General features: G+C 36.4%; 2 protein-coding genes across 4 annotated transcripts in view; both read left to right on the top strand.

Annotated features, from left to right (window-relative positions):
• Positions 1-263: 263 nt before the first annotated feature.
• LOC107711055 (cyclic AMP-dependent transcription factor ATF-7-like) lies at positions 264-7,778 on the top strand. 3 transcript variants are annotated; one of them, XM_016515968.1, is made up of 12 exons: positions 264-342; positions 1,701-1,776; positions 2,157-2,253; positions 2,910-3,040; positions 3,145-3,303; positions 3,398-3,552; positions 3,812-3,905; positions 4,893-5,012; positions 5,196-5,291; positions 5,676-5,864; positions 6,661-6,763; positions 6,879-7,778. In XM_016515968.1, the coding sequence occupies exons 2-12, from the start codon at positions 1,729-1,731 to the stop codon at positions 7,064-7,066; spliced, it is 1,380 nt and encodes a 459-aa protein (XP_016371454.1). In that variant the 5' UTR covers positions 264-342; positions 1,701-1,728; the 3' UTR covers positions 7,067-7,778. The 3 variants fall into 3 exon arrangements, with proteins under 3 accessions (XP_016371454.1, XP_016371456.1, XP_016371455.1); XM_016515969.1 differs by lacking the exon at positions 264-342 and adding an exon at positions 1,040-1,338; XM_016515970.1 differs by lacking the exon at positions 5,196-5,291.
• A 2,674-nt stretch (positions 7,779-10,452) lies between these two features.
• The window catches only part of LOC107711059 (disco-interacting protein 2 homolog B-A-like), a 49,046-nt gene continuing 41,386 nt past the window's right edge, over positions 10,453-18,112 (top strand). Inside the window, exon 1 of the mRNA XM_016515974.1 lies at positions 10,453-10,677. Coding sequence (XP_016371460.1) covers positions 10,593-10,677 — 85 coding nt within the window. The 5' untranslated portion in view covers positions 10,453-10,592. The remainder of the gene's footprint in view (positions 10,678-18,112) is intronic.

The following is an 18,112-nucleotide window of genomic DNA, read 5'->3' on the forward strand; positions in this document are numbered from 1 at the left end:
TTTGAATAATTTAAAGAAGTCTAATCAGTTAATGGTTATCATTCCGTGATATTCTTACAAAAAAAAAAAAAAAAAGCTATAAGGGCTTTATTAAGAGTATTTTTTTTTCGCCAGTAATATACCCGTTTTCATTTGACGCGGTTGGTGTGCAGCACAGAGATGCGTAAACTAGAGCACCGGATTTTTCACCACGGCTCCAAATCTGTTACGTAACGGCTTAAATCTGGTTTTGAGTATTACCTCAACATATCGCGAGATTTACATATTGTGAGCAAACTGGATGAAGGAGTTCCAAAGGTGGGAACGCGGAGAGAGGGCACGAGCGAGAGAGGGAGGAGCAGGGTAAGTTTGTAAACACTGAAACCCTTGGCTGATGAACAGGTGACACAGAACACATTTGTATTATCTGATGCATTGCAGTTAGTGACTTAAAGTGTAGCGGCACTGGTCGCGCGAATGGTGGAGATGTCATGAGCACCATGTGTAATTTACACTGCGCGAGCCGCGACACAATTAGAACACTCCCATTATAACCATCGATCATAATCTAAGGCGCTGGCATTGTAGCTTCGTTTAATATAATGGGAGTGTTCTTGTTTTGTCCCTAAGCGTCGCTCGCTTGCAGTGTAAATGGGGTGTTACAGCCTGTTGGCTCATGTGTGGTTAGCATTAGCCTGTTAGCTTTAGTGATGGGAAGTCCGATTCGTTTCCGCGAATCGGTTCTTTTGGACAGTTCGTTTAAAAAAACTAGGTAAAATGATTCGGATATTACGTATGCTACCACGTAATTGCGTCATCTCGTGGTCACTGATTTGTCAACTTTTTGATATGAATTATAATTAATATCAGTGTGTCTTGTTTTAGTTGTTTTAAAACAATCTTATAGGACCTTAAATATTTCTACAACATTTTACTTTACATATTTTACTAACGTTTTTGCATGTGTTGGTAAAGCTGCCATGCAATCACGTCGTAAATATAGCTACAATATATTTTAATTGTAACATTAAAATAATTTTACGTTTTGGTTCACTTCAAATGCTTCTACTGTCAGTTCATTGATTCAGTCAGATTCGTGGACGAAACATTCGGACTGGTTTTGTGAACCAGTTCAACCAAAAGATCCGACTCAAAAGAACGATTCGTTCACGAATCGGACATCGCTAAGTAAGAACCTTTTAAACGAAACACAGCGCGCCAGGAGTTACGACAAATCTTCAGACACGTTATCGTTTCGTTATAACGGTTGTTACGACTTTATTGCATACTAGTGTGGAGTAATTTTATTGTATAGATAATTCTGGAATGGCTGACAGAGGAAACGCATGCTAGCTAGCGGTATGTGTTGGTGTGATAAAGCTATTGGGTTGAAGCGGGTTTAATTAAGCAGAAATGTTCTTTAAACAGGGATGATCTCAGACAATAGTCAAATGAAAGCGTCTTATCATGTAATCATCATGCACATTATGCAATCAGTTGAACCTAGCAGGCCTCTGCTGCAATGAAGTCTGGATTCCTGTCATCTGTCAAGAGACTGTACAACATTTCAAATGCAAAGTTTGGCAGGAATGATTTTAAATGGGGGTTTATGGTCAGATGACTGTTTAAACAATTGAGATGAAACGAACAGAATTTAGGTTTTTAAAAAGTCTGGGGTCTCATAAGATAAATCATAACTATTCTTTCTGGATGGTGTTTAGAAGTGACACAGGAAGTAGTTGATCTAAAATGGGAGACGATCGACCTTTTGTCTGCACTGCCCCAGGCTGTGGACAGGTAAGAGCTATTTTCTTGCATTATTACTCTTAAATTCTCCTTTTTATGCCGGTCATGTCCTTCTGCATAAGGTGTATAATAAAGTATAAGGATCCTTTATGGCCCTTAATCTTGGGGCCAGAAACAGATTGTTGCCCCAAATTTTTATTCTAAAATCACACCAGCTGTTTTAATCCCTGCTTCCACTGAGCAACTGTAAGAGGCTCCCATAGCACTGCATAACTGGATAACATAAGCCGTCATCAAAACAACAGATGGCCTGATATCATCCACTACTTCTCTGTTTCTAGCTTCCATCTGATTTGAATTAGGATGAGATGCAAATTGACTGAAAACTTTGCAGCGGGTTAATGCATGTGTCTCTGTTTCTCTCATGTCAGAGGTTCACCAATGAGGACCATTTGGCAGTGCACAAACATAAGCATGAGATGACGCTGAAGTTCGGACAAGCTAGAACAGACACGGTTATCATAGCAGGTTTGTGTCCCCACATAGATGAATTTGTCATTGAGTGCTTATGTTAAGGCCTGTTTACACCAAGAACGATAATAATGTGTGTATTATAAGCACACGCTAAAATTGTAAATGTTTGAGTTCTTTAAAGTCGGGTAGATTCTGATTGGCTTTCAGTGTTGTATCAAAAAATCATTCTGTAAGTGATTCCAACAATATAGTCCCTTTGTGTCGTAGACTCGTAACAGATAAGGCAGAATCCATTCTGTTTTAAAAGAGCTTGAGCAATTAAAGTGTCAGATGACAGAAGACTGCTGTTGTACTACATTTAAGGACATCAACGTTACATTTTTGACAAAATTTGATACAGTAGTTAGCCGCCTTTGACTGTTTGTATTTGTTGTTTAACTATACTTGTGAGGGCCAAATGTCCTCACTTATACAGTATAGTGAAATAATATGACAACCCACTAGTGAGGACATTGTACTGAACCTCATTAGTTAAAAAGGCTTATGAGTTGGCCAGAGCATGTTTTGATGTAAATCTAGTGTTTTGCACATGTTTCTGTGAGGGGTAGGTTTGGGGGGAATAGAAAATATCATTAACCTGATAGAAAATCAATGGAAGTCCATGCAATGTCCTCACCAATAGTCAAACAAACGTGTGTGTGTGTGTGCAGATCAGACACCTACTCCCACCCGATTTCTTAAGAATTGTGAGGAGGTGGGTTTGTTTAGTGAGCTGGCTGGCTCCTTTGAGCAAGATCTCCGCAAAACACAGGAGGAGGAGGAGAGGAGAATTAAGGGCACGGTAAGATTTCAAATAAGAAAAGTGTAAAATATTCAAAGGTTATCAACTTATATGCTCTGTTTGACACAGTTTCTTTAATGAATTTGATATCTTGAACCTCAAAGCTTCCAGCTCTACAGACACCTACAGAGGTTAAAGAGAGGGAGGGGCCTCTTGAGATCGACTCCTCCCCTCCGGACAGCCCAGACTCTGCCTCCAGCATGACAAACAGCAAAGATGCCGTTGCAATGGCAAAAGAGCCTATTGCTATGAGGAAAGCCAAGGTGAATTTAAATTTAGGGCTAGATTAATTACAGTATTTAAAAAAAAATTTCGCAAGTGCTGCATATAAAATTGTCATGTATCTGAATTTTACAGGATGTTCCTCCACGAACTGCAGCAAATTCCACCCCTACACCAACCATAGTACGCCCAGGCTCACTCCCACTTCACCAAGGATTCGACGCCATGAACCCAACTCAGCCCTCTCCCACCTCTGTTATCACCAGGACCCCTCCGTCAAACAGACTCAGGTACAAACACTAGTGCAGAGGGCACTTCATGTCAAAAAGCCTTTTTTATGCATTGTAGGTGTTGATCCAACCAAATGAAATCACAAGCCTGACTTTGTGATAGGTTGTGTTCATCCTCAGCAGTGAAGCAGATTCACTCCTCCGAGTTGAAACTGCTTTTTTTAATTGCATGAGTCATTTCAGTGTTGTTCACACCTCTGCTTCCTCACCCTGCATGAGGAAAAATGTCCTAAAATAGTACCTCTATGACTCTTTTCAGTTCGCCGTCTGGTTCTTTTCCCATGCTGATGCAGCTTCCAAATGGTCAGACTGTTCCTCTGTTGCCCAGTCCAGGGCAGACTTCAGTCATATCGGTATGGATTTTATTTGTAGTAATATTACAATTAGTATTAGTCTTGTTAGTGCTGGTGCTTTAAGGAAGTTGAATTAAATGACACAAATTTTTGGAAAGGATTTTATCAAGCTGAAATTGTGCAGCACAGTTAAAAACTCTCTCTGAGAATTTGCTTCCTTAAATTAATTCCTTTTAAATCATTGCCACTACAGCCAAGAAAAACATTTTTTTGTGTCAAATGTATTGGTTTTATTTAATAAAAGGTTGTAGCTATAAGTTTAGTATTGTTTTTTTATAATTTTATAGTATTTATTCCTATTTTGAATTGACTTTTGTTTTATATAGTCACTTTTCTTAGTTTTTTATATTTAGCATTTTTATTTTTTCAGTTTTAGTAATTGTAGAATTTAATTTAGAATTTATTTAATCTTATTTTATTTTTAATTCGTTGCCAGGATAACATTTTTACATTTCTAACATGTATTCATCAAATATTTATATTACATCTCTAACAGTAGTTAACAGTAAGTTATTTAGCTCAAATATTTGTGGAATATCTGTTACCCTTATGGAGGAATGTGTGTTCTTGCACTCTGTGCTGTTTTTAACAGTTTTTTTTTCCCAACTTCTTGCACCATCAGCATGTCAAGTTAAAAATAGTTCAAAATTTATGCATTCCACTGCACTCTGTCCAGCTGTTTTTTAATGCAAGAATAGATCCAATGTATTGAACATAAAATCAGTCGTTTTAATTATACAGATGGCCTTAAAGACAACTGACTAAATGAATATGAAAATATATAGTACATCTGCACTTGTGAAAACCTCCCACAGACATATATCATTCTTAAATCAAAACAGTAGCAATTACTATTATCTTTACAGTATCTGTGATGACATTTTCAGCAATATGACCCTCAAAACAAGCTCACATCTGTTTTGTATTTGTGTCTATGCTTTGTGTTTATAGTATGTTAAGCTTGTGTTGTTATGTGTGTATATATAGCTTGCCAGATCATCAAACCCAGTGCCCAATATCCCAGGGATTCCAGGCCCTCCTATTGGTGGGAGCAGCAGTGGCTCCTCCTCTCCGTCTGGATACAGTACACACTCTGATGCCAAGACGGTGAGAATGCGCGCACATACACCCACGCTAGCACACGCAGTGTTTACTTAGGTATAAATGCTTAACAATGGGCTTATTATGTAACGATTAACTAACTAAAAAATTTAACACTCAGGTTTTGAGCATTAAATTACATGTTGTGGTGTTTCCTTGTGTTTGTGTATGGGATCTGTCTCCATCTAGAGGCTAAAAGCAGCACTTTCTCAGCAGAGTCCTAGTGGACCAGCACCAATACAAAAAACAGATCAGACTGAGACACCATCACCTGCTCAACCACAGGTGCTCACAGACATCTCATGCCTGTGTTACATACAGGTGCATCTCAATAAATTAGAATGTTGTGGAAAAGTTCATTTATTTCAGTAATTCAACTAAAATTGTGAAACTCGTGTATTAAATAAATTCAATGCACACAGACTGAAGTAGTTTAAGTCTTTGGTTCTTTTAATTGTGATGATTTTGGCTCACATTTAACAAAAACGTATTTGCCTGTTCTTTTGAATAGGGTTTGTGACATAAATAAATAGTTAAATTAATAGGTTAAATGGGATATCTTCTAGTAAATAAGCTCAACTAAAGCATTATATATCAGTATACACTATTTTACTGTTGTCATATGCTTGCGTTCTCAATGTATTTGACAGCTCAAGCAATATCTTGCAGGTGTCCCCTGCTCCACCAAAAGGAGGCCGCAGACGACGAGGAGCAGATATTGAGCCGGATGAGCGCAGGCGCCGTTTTCTTGAACGGAACAGAGCTGCTGCTTCCCGTTGCCGGCAAAAACGGAAAGTGTGGGTCAGTGCCCTGGAGAAGCGCGCTGAGGAGTTAGCTACTGCTAACGTCACGCTCACTGTGAGTCAGACGGACAGAGTGAAAAGATCCAGGAAATAAAGTGATTTTGATTCATTGTGCATAATGTTGTTGAAATTTTCACTACTGTTTGGGGTCAATAAGGTTTAAAAAAGTACTTTTATTCAACAAGGATGCTTGAAATTGGTTAGAAGTGACAGTAAAGAATTTTACATTCTTAAAAAAAATCTATTTCAAATAAATGCTGTTCTTTTGATTTTTCTATTCATACAAGAATCCTGAAAAAAAGGTATCACGGTTTCCACAACAGCATTAAGCGGCACAACTGTTTTCAACATTGATAATAATAATAATAAATGTTTCTTGAGCACTAAATCAGCATATTAGAATGATTTCTGAAGGATCATGTGACACTGAAGACTGGAGTAATGGCTGCTGAAAATTCAGCTTTGCCATTACAGAAATACATTACATTTTAAAATGTATTCAAATATAAAACAGATATTTTAAATTCTAATTTAATTATACTTTACAATTTCACAGTTGTTACTGTATTTTTGATCAAATAAATGCAGAACTGGTGAGATCTCTTTTAAAAAACATTACAAAATCTTACTAACCCCAAATTGTGGAACAGTATATTTGTATTTTTGATCATGCCGTTGGTTGAGCCAATGTTGCTGTGTCCAGCTGGTCAGACACTTTTTGGGGGAATACACTTATTAATGGCTTTCTTCTTGTTGTCTCTGCATATTAAGCAGACATGGAATATCCAAAAATGACCTTCATGCACTTTGATAAGACCTCCTTGACACAGTCGTGTAAATGTGCTTGACAGAGTGAAGTTTCCCTGTTGAGGACTGAGGTGACACATCTGAAGGAGCTGCTGTTGGACCATAAGGACTGCCCTGTTACTGCCATGCAGAAAAAAGCATATCTCGGTAGATCATCTGTTAATCATCATCATTCTCCTCCCACAGGGCCAACATATTTTCTTTATTTGTCCGAAATGCCTTATACGTAACATTCATCCTTCCCCCGTTTCTCTCCCTTCAGCTGCAGGAGTGGATGAGAGTTCAGTGGCGGCGTTGGTGTTGCCTGTGTCGGTACCGGCTCCGGTGTCGGTTAACGGTCTGAGCGTGCGTGCGGCAGAGGCTGTTGCTGTTTTAGCGGGAATGGGCTCGGGCCAGTGGAGTAACACAGCTGGAGATGCTTCCTCCCAATCGCAGCCCACATCCAGATGATGAGCATGTTGTTCAGCCAATGGGAACTAAATATACTTTCAAAGGAGCGAATCGCCCTTTTCCCCTCAAAACTGTCAGTCCTGGTGTGTTTGTAAATGCTCTCATGTGACAAATGGGAACCAATGTTGCCACGCTCTGACCACACCCTGCTCACCCGTAGCCTATCACAGACCCTCCCCGGGCTAAGTAGTGACATCATAGGACGCCCCTGTCAGACTGCACAGACTAGGAAGCACTGCAGTGGAAATGAAGTCTCTTCTGTCATCTCTATAAAATACACCTTTACATATACATGTATAGATCTTCTCACTAATGCATTGAGTTGATATTTGTCTCGTTTGCAGATATTTGTAATTATTTTGCATTGTATTCAATGGTTTTTCTAATATAATGATTTGTTGCATGATTCTGGCCACATTAGAAAGATGATTACTACACTATGTAGATAAGTTTAACACCTTCTTTCTCAGTCTCTCTAGGTGACGCTATCTCACACATACTCGCTTTTTCCATTTCTCGCTCTTCCTCTCCGTCTTAATTTTATTGTGGTTTCTAAAGTAATTTCTCTCAGGTCTGTGCTTCTGTGGCTGTTTTGGTGAAGATCGTGTCTCTCACATTAGCGTAACCTGGTGGCGCAGAATGGACTCGCAAAAGCTTAAGTATGGAGAGAAAATATATTTTTATATTTGAATATCGTTATTGGTTTGTCTGCATTTTGCTATATATATATATATATATATATTGCAAAAAAATAAGAAATCAGGAAGGCGGCCAACACTTTTTCACACCACTGTATATATATATATATAGGGTATCTGTAGGTAGCGTAACCACGTGGACATGTTTTAGATCAGTAATGATTATGATATGCTCTGCTGAATTATATGTATCTTTAACCAAAATACATAAATCCTTTTGCATTAGAGGTTAGACGCCAAAATTGAAGTGCATCTGGTCTCATAACAGGGAACACGCGCACAACAACTCACGCGTAATGACTTGTGCTTGCGTTTTGTGAATGTACAGTAGTTAACTAACCCGGCTATGAATGTGAAGTCTCGTTTCAAAATGGTTGAAATGCTTTTGAATAAGTGATAGGATGGTGTTATAGAAATAAAACATTATTATTTCTTTGTTGGGGCCCGAAAGACTCACACTTGGCCACCCTGAATGAATTTCATCTGGTGCGCATAACTAACACATAACTTATTGAGTTGTATTCCATTAAACAGTTCATGCCTGATCACTTTTTTAAAAATAGGATAATCTGTGTTAATTTAAGCTTGGCTTTTATATGAAAACTGTTGCTGTTTTTTTTTTAAATTCAGCTTTGAATATCTGTTTTTTTTGTTGTTTTTTTAAATAGAAGCTCATTTCAACATAAAAAAAAATCATGCAGTGATAAATCATGCCTATGATATAAAAGTAAAAAATATGAGATACAGTCATAATTATAAGATACAAAGTCAAAATTAATGCATAAAAAGCCATTGTGACAAAATTGAAACTTAAAAAAATAAAATGTAAAGTTTTTGAATGATGTAATAATGACTTGTAATTTTGACTTTTTGTCTCATAAACATACATTTTAATGTCATTATGACTTTTTATCTCATTATGATTTACCAAAGCATACTTTTTTGTATGTAGAGGAAATTGGCTTTGATAGGTTTTGGACAATGGCATCATATTTCTTCTCATAATGTGTTTTGATTAGATGATGTGTAGATTATCTATTTTTATTTTTTATTTTTTTTAAACATGATCCAATCTGCCATATCAGTTTCTGTCACTGACCTTCCTTGCATCTGGATTTATCCTTTTTGGATGTAGAACGTACTGCTTTCCACGGTGTGTATAACTCACTGATCCCAAACTGTAACGTGTAAGTGAAGCCCTTAAACTAGAGCTGTAAATATGAAATGAGTGTCGGCATACAAACATTGCTTGTTGTATGATATTGACTAACTGAAACAGTCCTTAAGATATGTTATAATTAAACATTGTTGGAACTCTAGCCTCTTGTACATTCAATGAGATGCGTTGAGCTGGTTTTCTGCAATATTTATCATCTTGTTTTGAAGGTGTTCTGTTCCTCTGTGTGTATATAGAGGTGGTACGGTGGGATTTGTGTGCGTAACTGCTCTGTGTATATGGATTAGCTTGAATGAGGTGCATATGCATTGTGTTGTTTTATCAGTGTGAGCAATATATTATAAACAATACAAACCTTGTATATTGCCTGTGTATAAAAATATTTACAATGAAATGTACACAAGTAGGACATGTTCCTTGGATTAAAAATATATTTTTAAAAATGTAACCTAATTTTACAGGAAAATATTGTACAATTGTAACAGTAAGAACCTGTTAATTGGTTAATAAGTACCTTTACTATATACATTAAAAAACTGTAATAAACCTAATGCCCTACTTGTGTAAATCACGTCGAAAGAATAATCGACCCAAAACTCACCCACTTGTTTTGCAAAATCTCTATATAGTTTTTTTTTTTCATCTTTTTGACAGACTTAGTGTGTTGTATGGAAAATAGTTGCTTGAAGCTTCTTCAAAACGTCTCCTTTTGTGTTTCACGAAAAAAACTACATATGGATTTAGAAAGACATAAAGGTGAGTAAATAATGACAGGATTTTAATTTTGGGGGGAAAAAACTACTTTAAAGGGGTCCTATTATGCTCTTTTACAAAGTCTTGATGTTGTTTTGGGGGTGTACTAGAACAGGCTCTCATACTAGGTTGTTCGAAAAACATTATTTGTTTTACATATTTTACATTATTACAACACCTCTCTCTCCAGTCTGGCATGAACAGCTCGAATAGTTTCTGTATCAAATGAAGGCCCGCCTTCTGAAATACAAAATGTGCTGTGATTGGTTAGCTGGGCCAGTGTGTGTTGGGCCCTGTTTTTATACAGTCTATGGTTGGGCCCCTTACCATAGCCGCCTGCTAGCTTCAGTGTAAATATTGCTTTGAGCGCGATTTAAACCCGGATGATTGTAACCACTCTAAATTCGTCTGCCTTGGGAAAGCTAGTGTGTATCCGACAATATGCGTTGTAGTCCAAACGAGTCCGTTGTAATTTTTGAAAAGTGATTTCTGGTAAATAAAATATCTCCTTTTGAAGTGGACTTTGAGCTTTGTAACTTTGCAGATCTTTTTTATGCTCAAACAGCAACATTACAGACTAACTAAAGTTGAAAAAGTGAAAAAGCATAATAGGACCCCTTTGACCATTGAAGTGTTTGAATTTAAGACTGCATTAGATAAAGATTCCCTCTCACCACACCAGAGGGAGCAGCGGCTTCAGAGCACAGGCTCAGGCATCATCCCGAGCGCTGGTCATGTGACTCTTCCCATCGGCTGGGATTTCTCTCTCGGCATGGCGGAGATGATGGAGCTTGGTCTGCTGTCTAATACCATTTGTTTTTCACTGTGAGGAGGACACTGGCATTTTTGTTGTCGGTAAACCGTTCTGCGCAGTTCTCCCCCCCGGTTTTGGCCCATAATGGCGGAGCGCGGTGTGGATATGTCTGCTCTCCCCCAAGAGGTCCGGGAGCAGCTCGCTGAGCTGGACCTGGAGCTGTCGGAGGGTAAGCCTTTAAACAACAACGGCTCTTCCTTCCTTGTTTCAGTGCGTGCATTTATATGCACTGATTGACAGGCTCAGTCTTGCATCCTCAATAAGAGCATCCACACACACAGGTTCCTTGATGATGATGCTTCAATGTCGCCGCCGCCGTCCGCTCGTGGAAACATACTGACCTCTTTTTCTGCATCTCACTAGTTCAGCGTCGCATTTATCCGCATTTTAAACGTATGTTTCGCTTTGTTTTGTTCTTTAATTGTCCTGACATTACTCTAATATGTTTCCTTATTTGCTGTTACATTGCGCAAAACAAAAACACCGAGTCTGTGAAGCGCGCTGGACGTATTTATGTGATTATTTACTGCAGGCCACGGTTATTCTGCATGTGTCTCTTCATACTTCATACAGACTCCATCAACTAAGTAGTATTCAGTGTTAGTTGTATATTTAGTCTTTACTTAATCTGATAATGGAAAAAATATTAAAAATATGCAATACCGTTTACAACACAATAGCTTTTGTAATATTACTACTATATATGGCTTTTATTATAATGGGTACTCTCTTTATGGGTAAAATATAATGGGCAAACTAACATTTATCCTATGGCATGATGATTTATTAATGAGTGTACTGCTTGACACATTGACAGTGCTATTAATAGACCTAAACTAATTTTTCCTGCATAAACAATTAACACCCATATAAGATTCAATGAGAGGTCATATATGGCAAGCCGTTTTAACATTTATTCCTTAGAATGAAAAGATAGCTTTTAAAAATTTCCTTACTGGTACTTATTTTTACTTATTACTTGTAAGTTACCCAATAATGACTAGTATATTTTAATTTCTCTAGTACTTGTGCATTAGATATTACTTATTCCTTTACTAATTTTTCCATTGAATTCCACAAAGGTTTGTCATTTAGATAATAATAAATAGCTATAATGTAATGTTAATGTAGTCTAATCACATAACAGTATATACTTTTCCCATTTTCAGTAGTACTGTTAGGTATTAGGTATTATTTATTGTATTAAATTATTTTTAAGATATAAATTATTATTTATAAATATTTCAATCTTTATGAAATAAATACAGACCATTAAACAGAAATGAACTCTCAATATCCCAACTACAGACCAATATTAAATATTTGCAAGCACTAAAATTAGCAAAATCTGAAATATACTATCCAGTAATTGCTAGTATCTAAAGAACAGTTAACTGCAAATTTGAAGAAAATGCTAGGCACTGTTGAATTGCATTTATACATTAAAATAAGTATTAGTAACATTGGTTCTATGGAATAAATGTTCAAACAGCTTGCCACAAGACATGTAAATCGCTCACTCAGACAATGGAACTTGGCATGTAGTGGACCGGTGTCGCATGTGAAACTTTTTCCGGGCCTTTGAATATATAGCTTCAATATCATGCCCATAACATATAGGCTATATGCACATGTATAAAATTCACATAAACAAACTATTACTCTTTATTTAGCATTTTAAATGGTATTCAGTATGAACGGTGAGTCTAGACCTCAATTGATCAGAAATACACTGTAGAATTATAACACAAATATGTGTGTGTGTGGTTGTTTACATTTAATGTGCCGTTATTGTCCTTGTGATTTATTGCAGAAGGGGCTCTGTTTGTTTGCGTGTGTGTTTAGTCATCCTTATGTGTTATATAAGCCTTTTAGCAGTGGTGTATGAAAGATTCAGAAGAGCAAAACAATATCTTAAACAGCATTAACGAAATATAAAAAGAGATTCTCATTTATCTCTGCACCAGAGAATCGTTTGAAATATCAGCTGATCTGCCATCAGTGCAGCCTGCACTCATTCGCAGTATGTCTCCCACACAGCAAATCAAGAGAGCACCTGGAGGCAGATTACAAATGATGGGCTAGTTTGCTTTTGGCTTCACTTACTATTGTTGCGTGTTTTTGGATTTTATGACGGTTGCGTACATCATCTTGTGTCCTTGCTGGTGCAGTTTTGCAAACACACACATGCTTATCTGTTTCTGTCTTTTATGTGTTTTTAATTTCCCAGAGGTTGGCTTCCTGAAGTATGCATTATATAGCCTATATATGTTTATGCATATCTGTTTCTCAAAGCCCACAATGCAGTCCTGGCACGATTCACAGTCCCCACCTACAGTCCTCACTTTTTGGCTCTTAGACAGGCGATGCCTACTGCAACCTTAAAAATACAGTCAAAACTGACTAAGTAGCGAGGTTTGCTTTAGAATAATGTTTGTCATGAATATGAGCATATGTTTAGCATCACACCCATATCGTCTTTCCTTTGCACTAATGACTGTATAGATGACAGCACAAAGAAAAGGTCACAATGAAAGACTCTTTCAATCTTTGAAGGACCAGTGGGAGTATGGCTGCTTCCAGCTCACTGCTCAAAGACCCTGCTTTTATGATTTTTGTTTGGGTTCAGACATAGTAGTAGTGTAGTTATGGCCATAGGTTTGACAACAATAGTTTATAGAGCTGCTGTTATTTCTAGCCTGCTGAGATAATGTAGGCCTTTTATTGTTTTAATAGCTGAATAATGTGTTATGACAATATTAACACATTTGTATGAATAGTAACAGTTGTCACTATCAAAATAGTGCTGTAAAATATGATGGAATTGGATATGTTACCATGCTAATGGCATGTTTTTTGGACATTGCACCCCACATGTGGCTAAGGATGGTATGAATGATTGATTTATAGAGTATAATTCTCTCTTATACAGTATAATTCTCCCTCTCTAGGGCTGTGCATTTACTTCTTATTTTACCTCTGTAAAGTGACATATTTTAAAGATATTCAATAACAAATGTGAGATTTTTTTTTAGAAATCTATCTTTTGTACAGAAATTTTAATTTTAATTAGGCTTAATATTTTTCAAAATATCCTTACAAATAAAATATACATACATTTATAAAATATGTTTTGCAACATTTTTCCTGGGCCAGCAGAAAAAAAACATGGTTATTATTATTGAGCCCTGTAAATTATACAAATAGTTTTAAATTGTAATAAAAATATCCTTACACATAATATACATATGATAAAAAGTCCTTAAAATAAAATAATAATAAATAAAAATATCCTTGCAAATAATATGTATTAGGGATGTACGATATTATCGGACTGATATCGGAATTGACCGATAATGGCTTTAAATGTAAATATCGGCATCCCCCGATATGAAAAATTATGCCTATATGTCTTGCCGATAAGAGGAATACATTAACTCACATGTGCTCAGGGTGTGCTAGCGATTAGATCACATCAGCAGTGTGACTCATGTTTGAAGCAAAGTTTTGTCGAATGATGATTAGATTCACTAGATGATTGATTAGTTTTGGATCGCTGCATTTAAACTGAGAATACACGTACAGAATAATGCGTTCTGTGTGTGATAGAGTAAACAGTAATAGCACGTGCAGCGGCAGCTGCCCCCGGGTCCTAACACCCGTTCGTTAAGGAGTTTTAATCTGTAGGGGGCGCTGTTGGCCTACTTCTAATAAAATTAAAAGTAAAATAGCCTACACAAATAACATTTAGACTGTGTTTTTGATTAAATAAAGCAGCAATTGATGTCATAAAATAATGAGTATGTTTTGATTTAAAGGTCAGAAGCTGTAGCTTACATGAAAAAAAATCACAAACATTACACTTGTAAATTAAATAATTTTATATATATTGATTTATTCATTAATGTGTAATATGTTTTATTTGTAAAACAAATCATAAGCTTTAAAAGATTTTCAGAATTTTTACAACTCTTTTGCTTTAGACCATCTACAAATGTTAAATCTTAAAATAAAATGTTATGGATAACACTGCATCTTTCTGGGGGGAAAAAATGCAGCGATTGATATATAGTTTATTTATAGTTATTTTCAAAGCTTCAATGTACTGTCAAAAAACCTTCATTATTGTTTATTTAATTCTAAAAAATAAGTTCTTGTTAAAAACTAACCAAAATTAAAAATATTTTGCTTAGAATTTCTGCACAGGAGAGACTTGTTTCCAAACAAAAGGAAATATATCGGTATCGGTATCGGCCAAAATGAGTTGAAAAATATCGGCATATCGGATATTGGCAATAATACAATATCGTGCATCCCTAATATGTATACATTTAAAAAAACATTTAAGAAACATTTCTCTTCATGGGCCAGCAGACAAAACATTCTTTTTGTCAAGCCCTGTAAATTATACAAATACTAGGTTTAAATGTAAATAAAAATATCCTTAAATGTACAGTAACATTTATAAATATGTTGCCAAAAATTGCTACACATTCCCTGTGCCAGTAGAAAAAAATCCTTAATGTTGAACTCTTGTTCTTGTAAATGTTGCATATAATATGCATACGTTTAAAATATGTTGCTAAAATTGCTACATTTCTACTGGGCCAGCTGAAAAAACATTCTTATTGTCGAGTCCTGTAAATTATACAAATATGCTTAATATTTCATTTAAAAAATGAAGAGTTTGGTTCCAAAAAGCGATAAGCGCCATTTAAAAAAAAAATTTGAGTTTCCGCCAAAATTAGTATTGTATCTGGTCGGTATTGAAAATTTACGCAAAATGCGATATCCGCCGAGTTATTCTGTCATGTTTTCTCCCTTTCTTTCCAAACCGCGACAAACGCCAGTCTCCCTTCTCTGCAGAATGCGATATATCCACTCAACCAATCACAGCGCACCATTCCACACACTCTAGACAGTAATGGCGGCGCTTTGAATACACCCGATTAATAATAAATCTCCATCACGTGCTTTCAGATGGATACACAGAGCCATAGATCACTGACAAGCTATGCAATATCGCTTTCATAATCGCAGATGAGTCGCATTCGATTATGAACGCGATATTGCGTAGCTTGTCAGTGTAATTGTTTTTATTAATGCCATTTATGTTTTTGTTAATACAGTGTGTAGCACTAGTCAACTAAATGAATGTAACATGGCAAAGATGAATTCACTTTTGGAAGTTGAATGTAAGGGAAATGTCATTTTGGAATTTCTGTTGTCTAATGTGATATTGTTGTTCATGTTCTTGTTCATGATGAAATTTTCTTTTATTGCTGTAATTATAAAGAAAACACGTTTTTACTCAAATTAATCTAAATGGATTTATAGCGTTTTGGAACTAAACTCTTCAAATATTCTTACATATACATAAAATATGTATACATTTAAATGTATGTAGCCAGGAATTGCAAAATTTCCCACACATTTTATAAAAATTAAGTTTACTAAGTATATATTTGTATAGCGTTAAAGTAATTACTTGTGTGCATGTATTTGTTTACAGTAACAAGACAGGAGATGAGAGACTCCACCATCATCATGTATTCATTATTTGTAATGTACGTGTGTTTTGAATGAAATAGTTTCTGTTTGTGTGTGTCTTCATGACAGAGGAAGAGGGGTGGAGATAGGAGGTTGTGACACACTCACACACAATGAGCACCATTGAAAGCATCAGGGCTGAGCAGTCGTGATCTTTGCTTGAATTCCCAGCACATACTCAGACGCTTTTATGCACTTAAGCTGGTCAAATGAGCTATGTGTGTGTGGAAATCCTCTTCCATAGCTGGTCAGCATATACTTAAACTAAAGAGGCACAGACCAGCTGTACAATGTCTGATTGTGTGCATCTGTTCAGGTAACCTCAGTAGCTGAAGCGCCCACTGTGACTGTAGGAGGACAGGCAGGCTTTTTGAGTTGTAAAGAAAAAGAGAGAAAGAGATAGAGTGGGAGACTCAGACCTAGGGACAAAACAGAAAGAGAGAGAGATTACTCTAATCTAGGTCACAGAGCATTGGGAAGCAAATACACTCATTTACCCATGGTTCACAGCATGCTCTCTGACATGTTGCGCTGTCTCTCCCACTATCTCTTCTCTGTTTTCTCCTCTTTCCCACCATGTTTGTTGTCTCCTTTAAAAAAAAAATCTCTCCTGGTTTCTCTAGCTAGCTCGCTCTCAAGTGCACTTCACACAGGACATTTTAATAGTTAATATCTTTTGCAATGCTTGCGATATGGGTTCCTCGGGAACTGAATTATTCACGGGTCTGTGATGGACATCAGGCTTGAAAAAGAAGAGATGCACACTTTACTTCTAGCAGACTAGCATACACTATTCTGTCAGGGAGCAGAGTTTTTCCAAACTGCCAGTTGGAGTTGTTTCTCTCATAACACATTATACTCCGGTAACTATGGAAGCTTGTTTCCACCATGGAATAAAAAATTTAAAAGATAAATATGGCTTTTTATCTCACAATTCTGACTTTTTTTTTCAGAATTGCGAGATATAAACTCGCAATTGCAAGTTATAATAATTGCAAATTATAATGTCAAAATTGTGGGATATAAACTTACAATCACGAGAAAAAAACTATTATGCAATTATGACTTTTTTCACACAATTGCATGTCCATATCCCGCAATTTTGACTTATTTTTTAGAATTGTGAGATATAAATCTTGCAATTGTGAGTTATGATTTCCAATTTTTTTACAATTGCAAGTTTAAATTAGGGATGCGCCGATCCGATATTCATATCGGGTATCGGCTCCGATAGTGCCATTTTTCTCGGATCGGGTATCGGTCAGAGAGGGCCGATCCAAATCCGAGATTTTTTTTTCTCGATTGTGCGAATTATTCTGTGTTACTTCTGAAGCCATACGATAGCTTAATGTGAGCTACATATGAATATTTAAGTCCTTACATTAAAGTTCACACAAACTCTTTTCTCCTAGGTATCGGAATCGGTATCAGAGGCGAAAAAGGCGGATCAGAGCATCCCTAGTTTAAATCAAGCAATTCTGACTTTGTAACTTGCAATTGCGAGTTTATATCACGCAATTCTGAGAAAAAAATTGAGATTGTGAGATAAAAATCACAATTTCCTTTTTTTATCATTTTTTACTAAGTGGTGGAAACAGACCTCCATAGGTAATGTTTGACTGAAAATGGCATTCATAATTAATTTGTATATTGCAATTCTGTTTCTCTGCTGTGTAAATGCATAAAAAAGTTGCAGAAGTTTGTGGCCTTACATTCACTCAGCAATTTTAAATGCTTTTATTGTGGCTAAAATGATGTCTCCAAAGAGAGATAATTTCTTATCTGAGTAGGCTTTTGTTTTGTTGGTGTGTGTGTGTATGTATGTATTTAAGTGGGTTGTATCAAAGTCTCTTTAAAGGTGCAATAGGTGATTGTCTTCAGAAACATTTTTTGTTATGCTGGTTGAAAGTCTCTTCACATCCCAATAGCAATCATTAAGTTAAGTGGTCTAAATGTATTTATCTGTATTTATATATTCTGTGGAAGGCATAGGGCCAAGAAATGTTCGTCCAATCAAAATGCTCGGAACGAGTTGACTTTCCTACCTGTCTGTC

Source organism: Sinocyclocheilus rhinocerous, unplaced genomic scaffold (genome assembly GCF_001515625.1).
Source record: "Sinocyclocheilus rhinocerous isolate Xijiao unplaced genomic scaffold, SAMN03320098_v1.1 scaffold85, whole genome shotgun sequence".
Taxonomy (NCBI): Eukaryota; Metazoa; Chordata; class Actinopteri; order Cypriniformes; family Cyprinidae; genus Sinocyclocheilus; species Sinocyclocheilus rhinocerous.

What these genes read in the sequence shown, in the direction of transcription:
- LOC107711055 (XM_016515968.1), top strand. Translation starts at nt 1,729, where the DNA reads ATGGGAGACGATCGACCTTTTGTCTGCACTGCCCCAGGCTGTGGACAG. An exon ending in GGCAGACTTCAGTCATATCG is followed by an intron (nt 3,906 to 4,892) that starts GTATGGATTTTA and finishes GTGTATATATAG; the next exon opens with CTTGCCAGATCATCAAACCC. An exon ending in CATCACCTGCTCAACCACAG is followed by an intron (nt 5,292 to 5,675) that starts GTGCTCACAGAC and finishes AATATCTTGCAG; the next exon opens with GTGTCCCCTGCTCCACCAAA.